General features: G+C 40.8%; 1 protein-coding gene across 1 annotated transcript in view; it reads left to right on the top strand.

Annotated features, from left to right (window-relative positions):
- The window catches only part of GALNT15 (polypeptide N-acetylgalactosaminyltransferase 15), a 25040-nt gene that overhangs the window by 2382 nt on the left and 9711 nt on the right, over positions 1-12947 (top strand). The window contains exons 3-4 of the mRNA XM_035894106.1: positions 4579-4745; positions 5457-5661. Coding sequence (XP_035749999.1) covers positions 4579-4745; positions 5457-5661 — 372 coding nt within the window. The remainder of the gene's footprint in view (positions 1-4578; positions 4746-5456; positions 5662-12947) is intronic.

Below are 12947 nucleotides of genomic sequence, written 5' to 3'. Positions count from 1 at the left end.
CTCGCTCTGAGGCCGCAGCGGTCACCTCATGGTGCGCCAGGGCTAGGGGGTCACCGGGCTTAGGGGGTGATGAAGGAGCCGGGAGTTGGGGCTTTCAGCTTTTTTGGTGTAACGAGTGACGACGCAAACGTTGAAAGGGAGCTCCTGGGAGGAAGGAAGGCGGAGATCCGTGTGTCTGAGCAGATCTGCCAGCACCGCCGTAGCTGGCGGCAGCCAGGCTGTAAGGCCACACCGAGCAAGTGGTGTGTGTGGAGCTTGGACACTTGAGATCCAGTTACTCCATCAGCCCAGGAGGGGCAGTTTGTTAACACTTCTTAAAAAGGGGCTGAGGTGTATCTACACTCGCCTGCCCAGGGGAGAGGGAGAGGGATGTCGGTGGGTATCTTTCTTCCCTCCTGTACCGAAGGCTATTGTAGCTTTCCCCCAGGACACGGTGGAAAGATGCGCCAGGGAACATTTTAAGTGAGGCACTGAATATATACATTATTTTTTCTATGGGTGATTATCACACGGTTTAAAGACAGGTGGTGGCTCTAATTTAAGGGGACAATGTTAAGGAAAGAGATGTGAAACAGCGTTTTCTACGCTCGCTGACTAGGTTCAGTGTTAATTTGGGCAATTCCATCGAATAATGAAATGCTAATACTATTTCAGTTATTTTTCACCATGCTTCACTGGCAGCTCTTTGAACTATGTCATGTTCAAAGGAGGAATGATGACCCTGGTGTAGTGCCTGTGATGTCAGCCAAAAAACTTTTACTTTGGCAGCTGAAAGGCTGTCCAACAAGAGACAGGTTTAGTTAATACTAATCTCGGTAAGATTTAAGCCATGGTCTCAGAGCTCTTGGATGGGTTTTCCTGTCTGACTAGTTACAGCCTAAAGAGCTATCAACACCACAGCTTGTAGAGCCCAGATTGAAACCACACATCTGAACATCTGAGGATTTGCAGTTGTTCAGATCTAAATCCAGATCATAAACCTGCAGCAGAGGCCTACCTCTAAGCCAGTCCTGTCCTTTACAGCACAATGCACAAACCACAATGGTATTTTTTAGGTGTGATTTACTCTTGGGGCTTAGCTCACAACAGTATCAGTCCTATTTTATACCGGTGTAAAATGAGAGCAAACCAGTAATGAATCAGATTGTCTCTTCCTCTGTTCTGTTTGAATCATGTTGTTCCTGATAATTTCTGTTATTATTTAGCTGGAGAGAACCCAAACAATTAGAGACCTTTTAGTAAGTAGCTCCCTGGGCTCAGTCTCTCTCATTTCCCTTGAAACTAGATGACAAATTCTTGGTACCAGAAGCTATGCCTACTAATTGTGAAGCAACTCCAGATACTGTAAAATAAGGCTGGCCAAACTTCACACTTACATACTTCAGTTTTACTCTTAAACCAGAATGTCAGATGTAAGGTAAATGCCATAACACCGATACTTAGCCGCTGTTCCTTAGAAATTCACATAAAGAGGTCTGTTGTGCTTTGCATTGGAGCAATGAGCAGCGTAACTTGCAGTTTCTTTTTATGTGAGTAGTACAGAGCTCTGCTGGAAATAAACCAGAGCCTGCGGGCTGTGCTGTGCCTTGAACAGCCCGGGATCCAACTTCCTCACCTGGAAAGCGATACTTCAGACCTCTCTCACCAGACCCCAGCTTCTAACATAACCCACATCTCTTTGCATGCCTTTCCAGGTGAATGTTTTATGCTAATTTTCAGAAAGTGGATGCATAAAACTGTATCTCTTCCAGCACTCCTACTGATCCCACGGTAAAACATACTCTATGGATGAATTCAGGTACCTTACCCATTTATTTTGAGCACCAGTTTTGAAACAGCCAGGGTCTCTGGGTGAAAAGGCCTAATAACTTGTCCAGTTTTACTATAAAGTTGTTCTTCCACGTCAAGACTCATCCTCCAAGGTACCTTTGTCCCTCAGAGGGCTTTTTGCTGCTATCAGTTGGTCCAGCTGCCGTTGACACCCTCCTGGGAAAGTGGACCTGAATCAAGCCGGCCACTGGGAGTTTTATGACGGGGTTCTGCCTGAAAAAAAGGTCTGCTTTCCTCTTTGGGCTTGAGTGTCAAACGTATCCAGGCAAACAGAAACTCGCAAGCTGTCTAAAAAGGTTTTACATTTCATTACAAGCACATGGCTTTCGCTTGAGTGCTGTTGGGAGCTGAATCTCAGCGAGACATTGTGCTGAAGGTGGGTGGGCGTCCCCATCGGCAGTGCCTTTGCCGTGTCAGAATTGCTCTCCTGTTCATTGCTGCTTGTGACGATTTCTTATTTTTCACAAATTGGATTAAATCACTGTGTCTCCTATTGGTCACAGCCCTGACTTTTTGAAATGCCAATTTATGATGGACAGGCTGTGAAACTGCTCCAAATTACAGGGAAGGTATTTCTGTATACCAGTACCCTTTCACATTTTTCTGAAGATTAGATATCTATATTGCAAGTCTTTGCCAATCTCCATGGCAACTAAACACTCGCCACCTAGGTTATGTATTCAAGTACAGTTATTTTCAATTCTTTTCCAATTAAGATTCCACAACAGCCTTATTTTCTTGCTATAACTGCACTACTAGCAACAAGGCTTTGTAGTATTATGGTGCAAAATATAGGCCCTTATAGCTGTACTGAATGTTCCTGGTTGGAAGCTGCCTGGTGGTAAAAGGACTGCATCAGATCTTCGGTTTTCTTAATCACCTCTAGGTTCTTCTGCCTGAAAATACAAACACTGCCAAGTCGTGAGAGTATCCTTTTCTCTATCCTGATGAAAATGGAAAAATTATCCCATTTGAAATTGTCAAATAACAGCATTGTTGATTGCAGAAAATTAGTAAACCAAGGACAACATAGATTCATGACAATGTAAAAATCATCAACACAATTTTCCTCCCTGTACAAGAAGATATTAATGTGAAATAGTATAAGCTATAATAAATTATTATAATTGTGCTCATTTTAAATTTCCCTTCCCAGAAGCGTATCGATCGTATTCATTTATTCGTATTTGTTATCAAATTATTCAGACTATGAATGACTCTTAAATGATAAGCAGCTTTGTGTCTGGATAGTGTCTAGCATCATAGGGCCTCAGTCCATAAATAGAAGCACTAAGTAAAACAGTAATCAGCATAGCAATCTTAAAATGATATCCCTTACATGAGCTTTTGCTGAGTAGCTAATTGTTTAACAAACACTGTAAAATCTGTACGGTTATTTGCTTGGCAATACAAAAATGCTGAAATGACAATGGGCCACATTCAGCCAATTCTGTAGTTCCTTGAAGAAGTTCTTACTGCTAGAGATTAAACAAGTTAGGAAGCTGAATGACTGCTCCTCAGGAAATGAAAAGATTTTACAATGATGTGTTTTCTAATGTAAGCAAAGGAGATATATAGGCACAGTCTTTGCATCTCTATAAAGCTCATTTGAAGGTCTTTTCTGGAAAATGTGCATCCTCATGCCAGTATAGTGTGTCCTGTCTTTCTGAGCCAAGACTGGTACATCAGAAAACACTTTTTGTTGTGAATGCGGTTTGTAGATCCTTTACATTTATGAAACAGACATTGTTTGACGAGGGTTTATAGTTTTCATGTCCAGTTTCTGTGAGGATGAATAGGAAGTGTTTTTCATTCTTCAACATTTCATTCACAACACTTGAGTTGTGAAAACAACACCTAATTCACAGTAATTTTGGTGGAAGTTTTTTCAGTGTCATGGGTGAAATCTTGGCCCCATGGAAAACTGAGGACCCGTAGGCCCCAGTTGGCACTCTGGACCATCTCTAGAAACGCCATACAGTGGCCCATGCAGCCAGATGTTGCAGTAGATTGTGTCAGTACCTCGAGTTGTAAAGTAAGAAGCGGAAAATGGCATAATCTGCCCAGCTGGGAGCCTCATTCATCAGTGATCCGTTCTCACCAAACAAAGTAACCTGTACAGACTTTTTAGGGAAAATACATTTACTTTCTTAAATGTGTCTACATTTGTTTTCATTGCCCGTGTAAGGATCCATTTCTTCCCTGTGCAGGACTGAGATGTTGGCTTCATTCACATTCATACCTGTGGTCAGGCAGTCCACAGGTATACTGATCGGTTGGGCAGATGAGTTATTTTACTTCTTAGTCTTAAAAGTGTACTGCATTTCAGTTTACTCATTTTCTGTATTACTTCAGCACATGTGGAAATTGGTGGAGGCAGGCTGACCTGCTTTAGACCCCTCTCTGCTTTGCTCTGTCTAATTGTCTTCAGTTTCTCTTTCTTTGCCTTCTGGGCCATTTCTGTTGAGCTGTGTATTTTCAGGCAGCCACAGTAGAAGACAGTATCCCAGAATACTGCAAAATATTCCTATTTTTGCCTTTTAATTTTTGTAATGTCATTCCCATATTTTCACTTTGTATTCCAGTCTTGGCCACCTTAATACTTCCTTTGCTTCATTAGAAGTGAGCCAATATCTTAAACTGCTTTCCATCCCCAAAGGTTTAGGTGTAGCTTACAACTTTGTTCGGAGAGACAAGTAGCCAGTTGTACCAGTGTTTCTAGTGTCTCCCTCATTTGATCCCATGCAGGTGCCTACAGCAAGAATATGATTCCAGTCTGCCTACTGCTAGTGTCATCATCTGTTTCCATGACGAAGCCTGGTCTACTCTGCTGAGAACTGTGCACAGCATTATGGACACTGCCCCAAAGGCCTCCCTCAAGGATATCATCCTAGTCGACGATCTCAGCCAGCAAGGTAGTCCCCAAGTATCTGTATGCGAGCTCTTTCTTCCAAAGCTTCAGGGAAGAAACTGCCCTCCTCCAAGAAGTGTGTGAGGAGAGTAGAAGGCAAAGAGGACCCTCAGGAAGAGAGCTAAGCAGAGCCCTGAGCTGGCTGCCAAGTTTCACTCTTCCATCCCTAGAATTCAGCTTAGCCTTTCAACTTTGAAATATGTTTCTTTTTTCCCCCATCATTTCCAATCACTCTGAACTTTCTTACTTTAACATAAGATCACAGTATGCAAATCTTAGCCTTCCCACTGGAACAGATCTGCTGTAATAATTTCCAGACTTGGACTTTGGCTGAAGCATAAACTGGGAAACTCCACATTGCTAAAGTAATCCAAATCACTTGGGAAAGCCAAACACCTGTAGTATCTCACTCTGATCTGCGCCTTTTATGAGATGATGAGAGCATCTACCTTTTGCTGAAAACAGGAGAGAAGGCTATTAAGTTTCCCACAGGAATAGCTTCACACCTAGTGAATCTCAGTTTCCATTAGTCTCTACTTCTCTTTGACATTATGCTGCTGTGGGAATATGTGGAACATGGCCCACTTGGCCATGTAAAACAAAGTCCCCCAAAACATTTTGCCAGCAAGAAGTAGCATCTCCTACTACCTGTTGCTTTTCTGTTACAGCTTGAACCAAAGCTAAAATATTTCAGCGACCGTTCTGTTTCTGACAGGGCCCCTGAAGTCAGCTCTGAGTGAATACATCTCTAAGCTGGACGGTGTGAAACTCATCCGGAGCAACAAGAGGCTTGGAGTCATCCGAGGTCGGATGCTAGGAGCTGCGCGTGCTACTGGGGATGTGCTCGTCTTCATGGATTCACACTGCGAGTGTCAGAAGGGCTGGCTGGAACCCCTCCTAGCCAGGCTGTCCAGCAACCGGTAAATATCCCCATGACTTCTGAGCTCCCTGCATATGCTAATTTCTGCTGAAAGAGATGTACTTGGAAAGATTTGGGTGTTTTCTTTACTCTCTCTTTGTTACCTTATTCCTTTTGGTCACATTGCTTTTATTTTCTACCTTATCACCACATGCATCACTCTGATATGGGGGAAGCAGGATAGGTCGCACAGCTGATAACCCTCCCTTCACAGACAGTATCACTGAACTGTCAGAGTTTATATCCAGTTAGAGCTGTAAGAAGGCTTCCTGGTGGTCTGAATTAAAAAGGTTGCAGTCTCAAGCTCTTTGGAAATCGGCAAACATCCACCAGCGAAACTACTGCAAGACTCCATTATTTTTACTTTTTAGCTGTCTGAGTCATGAAGTCAAGGATAAAATGCTTTTTCTTCCTGAGTCAGTTTGGCTACAAACCAATGTCACCTGTACCATCTCTGTTTCACAGAAAAAAATAGTCTTTCTGGGCAGTCTAGACAGTTCTAGCTAATCACAAGTACTTCCACTGACACCAGACTGACAGAGGAAGGTACAGATCCATATTTTCCGGGTCTTTCATGTTTAGGTTGGTGCTTGGGCCTGCTCTCTAATGTCCAGCTGAGCTCATCTATACAGTTCCCAAGTCCTTCAAAGAGATTAAATCGCTGAAAATGTTTCAAGAATTACATGGCAGTAAATCCTGTATTAAAGGAACTTTTCTGAAAGAAAAATTTGCACATTAACTTGTCTATCATTACCCATAAGCCACTTGGGAAAAAGTGAATAGTTGCTTGAGGGGGTAAAAGAAAAAATACATCTTTAAAACTCTTACCAGACTGTTAAATAGTCATACTAAAGGCCATCAAAGGCTGTTCCCAGGCACTGGAACAAGCTTCTTTTATGGCTGATTATGTTTGCTTATAAGAGAATTAATTAGAGTTTTTAGAAATGATTACATCATTCGCATGAAAACATTAAAAATACTGCAAGCAAGATTAATGCTGTACTAGGATGTCAGCACTATTCTTTTCTAAAAGATCCTTCTTGGAAAAGCAGCTTACTTTTTGTCTGCTGACTTACTAGTTGGTTTATTATGAATATACTTCACGATTCTTCTACCTTGAGCTACAGTCTATTGTTGATGTTCATGCAAAACTCCTATCTGTATCAATTGGCCAGTACTTATTCAAGGTTGTATTGCTGAAATTAAAAGAGTTACAAAAAGTCTCAGAGGAGAGCTATAGTGAAGGGGGAATTACAATGGCAAGAGAGAAGTTAGGACCCCACCACAATTGTAGTGATTCACCGTCAAAAATTATCGCTGCTAAGGGAATTCAAAGCCACCAAGACTGTGTAGCTCTGAGATCTGTGTAGCACTGTCACCAGGGGGTAAGAAAGGGACTCTCCTCCCCTGTAAGGCTCATACGTTCATTCATTCCTCCAGGAGAGCAGAATTTAACACTGAGTTAGCTAATGGCTAATTGGATCCATGGAGCAATGGTAGAAGGATGTTTGGATAATAGTATGGTCTAAACCATCCCTTTCTGTATGCTGTTTCAGTCATTGTGTCTGACCCTGGAAGCTCTGTCACTGCTAGCGTGGAGAACCCGCACCATTCTCCAGTGCACAGGGAAGACGTGCTCTAAGGCATCTGGCAATCGCTTTCCCTTGCTGTCCTTCTTTACTCAGATGAAGAATGGTGATAATAACACTGACCTGATAAGGAAGTTAATTCATGGTTTTTCCCAACCTGCTTGTAATGCTTGCATGGAGATCACTGTGGAAATGTAAAGCATGAGCATAGTCAACTTGGCTTCATTTAGCAGTTGAGGAGCTGTTAAATTGAATCATGTGCACTTCCTGAGACTACCCAAATGAGGAAAGTACAGTGAAAAAAAGCTTACAGTGACTGGTGAAATATCCATCATTCCTCTTCTTAATGTACCAATGAAGCTGCAACTCATGTGCTTTTTCTGGAGAGACAAGATGGGAAAACACTTAATCGCCTAGAGTGAGCGAGTGAGTTGTTTGCTGGCAAGGAAAAATGCAGCCTTTCCAAACCTCAAACCTTTGCAAGAGCTTAGCAGAGCTGGAGGGAGATTTTAACTTTGAAAATTGTGGTTAAGCCTAATTTCCTAGACTCCTGATCAGAGCTACCACTATTATTGTGACCTGTCTTAGAGTGATGCCGTGAGATCCTTGCCCAAACTGAGACCTCGCTGTGAGTTGAACATAGTCACAAAAAGGGAGATACCCCCAGTTCTGAGTAGCCTGTGGTAACGACAGACAGGACAACATGAGAAAAATTATCTCAGTTTTACAGGTATGGAAATATTTGACAGATCTTTGACTTGCTCTGGGTGATGACATTTCAAGTCCTTTCGTGATGGTTTTATTCACTAACCCAGTCAAAATTATTTTCCCCAAAAGTATTGAGTCTTTCTAAAATCATTACACATGCATTTATGGGCACCTTGACTGGAACTAGTTCTGTGAACCATACCTAACAAATTGACTGGGAGGCTGTGCATCAGCTTAGTATATTGCCTAGAGAATGGTTCGGCGGTTTGTAAAGCATCCCTTGACATTTTGGTTATTCAAGGATGAATACCGTAGGCACCTGGACAACATTAGAAAACTAAATGAGTTGCCCCACAGATCATTTCATTTGACAGCTGTTTGTGTTCCAGGATAATTCCAGGTGAGTAGCATGGTGCATAGTAATGCAGCTGTGCAATTATTACACTCGTCTTTTGAGGGGGTTGCCTTTTCCAGGAGACTGCAGGAGACAGCTGCTATTCTGTATTTGGTCCAAAAGCAGTGAAAGGCAGAGGGGGCATATAATGAACTGTGCCATCAAGCCTTGAAAAGGTTGTTCTCATCATACTGAAACAGGATGATTTTTTAAAAAAAAAAGTTCCGAAGTGTGGTTCCTGAGAATACTGCATCAAAGCAAAATGAGCCTTGATGATATCCTTAACAAGGAATTCTACCTCTAAAAAAGGCATGGGCACCATAACTGTGGCAGAGGGGTGGCTTGCAAAGGGGTAGTTTGCCCTTCGGACCTTTCCCCTGCTCCTCGTTGCAAGGGCTGTTTCACTCTGTGCTGGTGCACCCCCTATACCACAGTTCAAATACTACGTTAGGAAACAGAAGCCTGTGATATTATTAAAAGAAGCCTATCTAGTTTCTAAAATTCAAAGTGCCTGTATGTAGCACTGTGATTCTAGGTCACTAATCTTTAATGAAAATACTGTTAAACAATATAAGAAATTAACATAGGAATGGAAAGGTATCTCATTCAGGAGTGAATGGGAGTCCCTGCTTCTAGATGCAGGAATAGAAACAGAGTTCTGCTGTCCAGAAAGTTTCTGTGTGGTTCTAGTTTTATGGTAAGACACTAGAGAGAAGGGAAATGTTTTGCACTAAAGTTGAACAGCTCCTTCATCTCTTTTCATCTGATTCCCCATTTCTCAGTGGCCCATACCCCAGCTTTTCAAGCTACCAAATACAGAAGCCATCTGTTTTCTGCCTTCTCACAGGCTCAGGGAAGCATGAGCCCACACAACCCCAGCATCTGAGCATTCATTTCCATGCTACCCTCCTTGATTTGAAAATGTTCCATATACTTCATATGTAACAGCCTGCTCCCTGCAAATTCTCTTTTTGCCTGATCCTTTTATATCCTCCATTTGTCAATTACACTCATTTCAAATTCAGTAAATTAATGTTCTGCATTTACACAGTACGTTATGTGTATGCTATCTCTTTGCAGTCTTTCACAATTCATCAGGATCAGTAGGTGACCTATTTTAAAGAAGTTGAGGTAAAGAAACTGAAGATGAGAATCTAAAGCCAAAAGTAAATATTACTGCCAAAAGTAGGGCAGTGAGGATTTAGGTATGATTCATGGCACGGTGCCCTCCCTGACTGTCCAGTATAAAAAGGTATTAGTCATTGGTCACTCCTACAGATTTTGGTACCCCACATGCAAATTTGAATATTTTAACAAAAAAGACAGGTTTGAGATTTTTTTTTTTAAATAAAGTGTTCCCTCAGCACACTACGTAGCTGAGATTTGAAGTATATGTTTAGTGCTAGGCACATGAGTAGTCCCATGAATTTGAGGAGACTGTTTATATGCCCTAAGCTAGTCTGGAGTTGGTCTGTAAGGCAGTATTTAAGTAATCCTTTATACCATAGCTTTACCACTCCTGATCACTGCATTTTATCTTCTTATTAACCCTATCTAATTTCAAATGTTTTGCATTACTATTTCCCTGAATACTTCAGCCAGCCAGCAAGGTGCTTTCAGTGAAAATGTCGTGTGCTGTGGAAACAGTTCTTAGTTCTCTGTGGAACCGGTTCTCAGTTACTTACTGAAGTTTTTGACTACGTGCAGAGCCAGAGAACTTGGACTGCCTAGATTTCCTAGCTATCTATTTTTTGGAGGGAGTGATCCACTCTGAAACTGGTTGAGGAAAATACATCATTTTCATGTTTGGGTTTTTTTTTTGTTCCTCCTTACTTAAAGGGGGATTTAAACAGATTAAAATCTGTTCCCTTCCCAGCAAAAGAACGTACAAATCAATAAAAAGCACTTTCAAAAAACAGTGTATCTAAAATTTCAAACCAGATCTGTTAATTAAATCTTCCTCTCCTCATGTTACTTATTCTAAAAATAGAAAAGAACATAATGTCCATGGTGACTGTAAAGGGTCATGGGAAGACATTTAATTCGCAATTGTATTTGGTTGAGAAATCCCAAACCAGGAAATTGTTCTTGTTTAGGTTTCTCTTTTTCATGGAATTGTGACCTTTTGTAGTTCATGTGTGTTCCAAGCATTTGAAATATTCACAAATTAGTCAAACGGTTCAAAGCTTTGCTGCTAGTTGTATTTGAATTTCCTGTTTTTTCCTTTCCTTGAATTCCATAGAGTAAAATAAGCACTAGTTTGCCAGTGTGTGTTTCATTTCAAAGTGCCGAGAAGCTGCTGACTCTCTGCCAGTTACCCAGTTAAAACCAAAAAGAATAGCTAAGAACATCTTGCAACTTTCAATTAGCTTCTGCTGCAAATTTGCATTTAGAGCCACACAAACATCAAACCATCACTGAATATGCAGAAAACAGATCTTTTATTAAAAAAAAACATTAATACCAAAAGATAGGTAAAGCACTGCTTGATTAACATTAAAATTGAGCATTGACCAGTTTTCATACAAGATAAAAGTTACTGGATTCCTCTATTTCAGATCAGAAAGACACTCCCAATATTTAAAGTTTTAAGAAGGCATGTTTCTATTGGTTTCAGCAGAGCTGCATCAGTTTATACTAGGTGAAGATCTAGCATTACACTTACAGACATACTCTTGAAAACTGCTAATCTTGGCATTCTGAAAGAGTTACTAGAGCAATAGCTCTAAAACACAGTTATCAGTTTGTACTGTATAATTCTGTGGGAAAGGAGATTAGATTTTATTTTGTTCTGGTTTACTGTTGAATTTAACCAGGGTAGAATGTGACCTATCTGGTGAGCTATTTTCAGCTTAACTTAAACACTGTCATTTGCCATGTCATAATTTGCAGGTAGTTTAGATAATTGCTTGGTCTCCAAACCATCAGAATCCATTGTATCACTGCCAGTATTTTCTTTGAATGGCATTTAAGAATCAAGGCCCAATAACAAGCAAAGCAAAAGCATGCATTAAAAATAAAGGACTATTTTGACAAGAACTACTACTGTGGTGCTTACTTTTATGAGCAATTTCACTGACGCTAGAAGCATCATTGGAGTTGGGGTTTTATAGTGGCAACAAATTTAAGGTGGATCGAAAAAGGAGGACAGGTTTTAAATGGCTGAAACGATACAAAAATGTAGGATAGTCTGAAATCCAGAGTATATCTGATTCAGAAGACATCTGAGCATAACTGAGCATATCTGCATCGTCTCTATCTCAGCTGTCTTGGATACGCGTATGTGGTCTAGTCTTCATGGTCAAGGTTGTTTGAATGGTTTAGTCTACATTGCCTCTTCTGGCTTCCATTCAAATACGCCCTCCTGATATTTCCCTCTTGACTCTGAAATTGTAAAATAAACTACCCTGGGGTCATTAGTTCCTCAGTCCTGTCTGGATGAGAATGGATAAACAAGTAGCAGTAGATAGCATGTGTTTCAGCAAGTAGCAACAAACTGAGGTGGGAAGTATTACAACCCCAACTACACTTGTAACCCGACAATTGTCAGAGACGCTCATACACTGGAGAATGCAGCAGGCTGTGGAAATCACAAATACAGTGACTTTTCGTTTTTTGAAGTTTAGTCATATAAAATCTGTTTAACTTGTTACATGGATTTTTCTCAGCATACGAAGGAAAAACACCTGCTTGGTGAGTCCATCAGGACACTACCTTTTAGTAACTTCTAGAAGCAGTTAGTTTCCTTTTCATGCTGTTAGTGAATAAAGGTTAAATACAGCTTTCAGTAGAAAGGCTCCTGCTGGCTTGAGTTTGAGTTGGTTGCTCCTGTCCTGGATACAAAAATGTCTCACAGGGGTATCATCAAGAGAATCGGGAGGATATCAGCCTTACTATTTTTAGCATAAATTCTTCCCTTTTCTTCTTGAGTCCTGTGGGAGAATGACAGCAAATAGCTGCCTTAATATATATATATGCCTACAACTGTTGCAGGTGACCGTAACATTTTCTCATTTATTTATAAACCCAATGCTTGTTTCTAAGAGTGTCTATTATTACATGTTACAAAGGCTAGCTTTACACCTGAACGGAGAAATATAATCACTTCTCTGTTTTAAATCTTTCTGCCTTTACCTCATCATAAGACAGTCTGCTCTTATTAGGAAATGAAGGAATAACTGAGTCATTTTAACGCTGTCCTCTGCATAGTTTGTATTTATACAATTCCCTGACAATCAGTAGTCTCCGTTTCTCCATGGGCTTCTAAAATTCTCTACAGCAAATGGCAGCTGTGATAAAGTTTGGAGTTTCCCCCCACCCTGATACTGAAAAAACATTACTCTAATGATTGTAAAGGCAGAGAAGATACGTCAAGATTACATTAACATCACCCAGAACTACGTTCTTCCTCAACTGGTTCTGGTCTCTGCCATGGAAAAGTACAAATTGCTCACTGCACTGGAGACTTCCGAGATGTCCTTTCTTCATTGGTAGTATTATGTTTTAAATGTATTTCTCTCAAGAGTGATCTCTGACTAACATATAAACCTTTAAAAGGAGAGATAAAACCTTCTACTTTTTGCCCCCGAATTGACC

Source organism: Egretta garzetta, unplaced genomic scaffold (genome assembly GCF_000687185.1).
Source record: "Egretta garzetta isolate BGI_Z169 unplaced genomic scaffold, ASM68718v1 scaffold94, whole genome shotgun sequence".
Taxonomy (NCBI): domain Eukaryota; kingdom Metazoa; phylum Chordata; class Aves; order Pelecaniformes; family Ardeidae; genus Egretta; species Egretta garzetta.
Note: the sequence above shows the minus strand (reverse complement) of the source record. Positions and strands in the feature narration are given on the sequence as shown.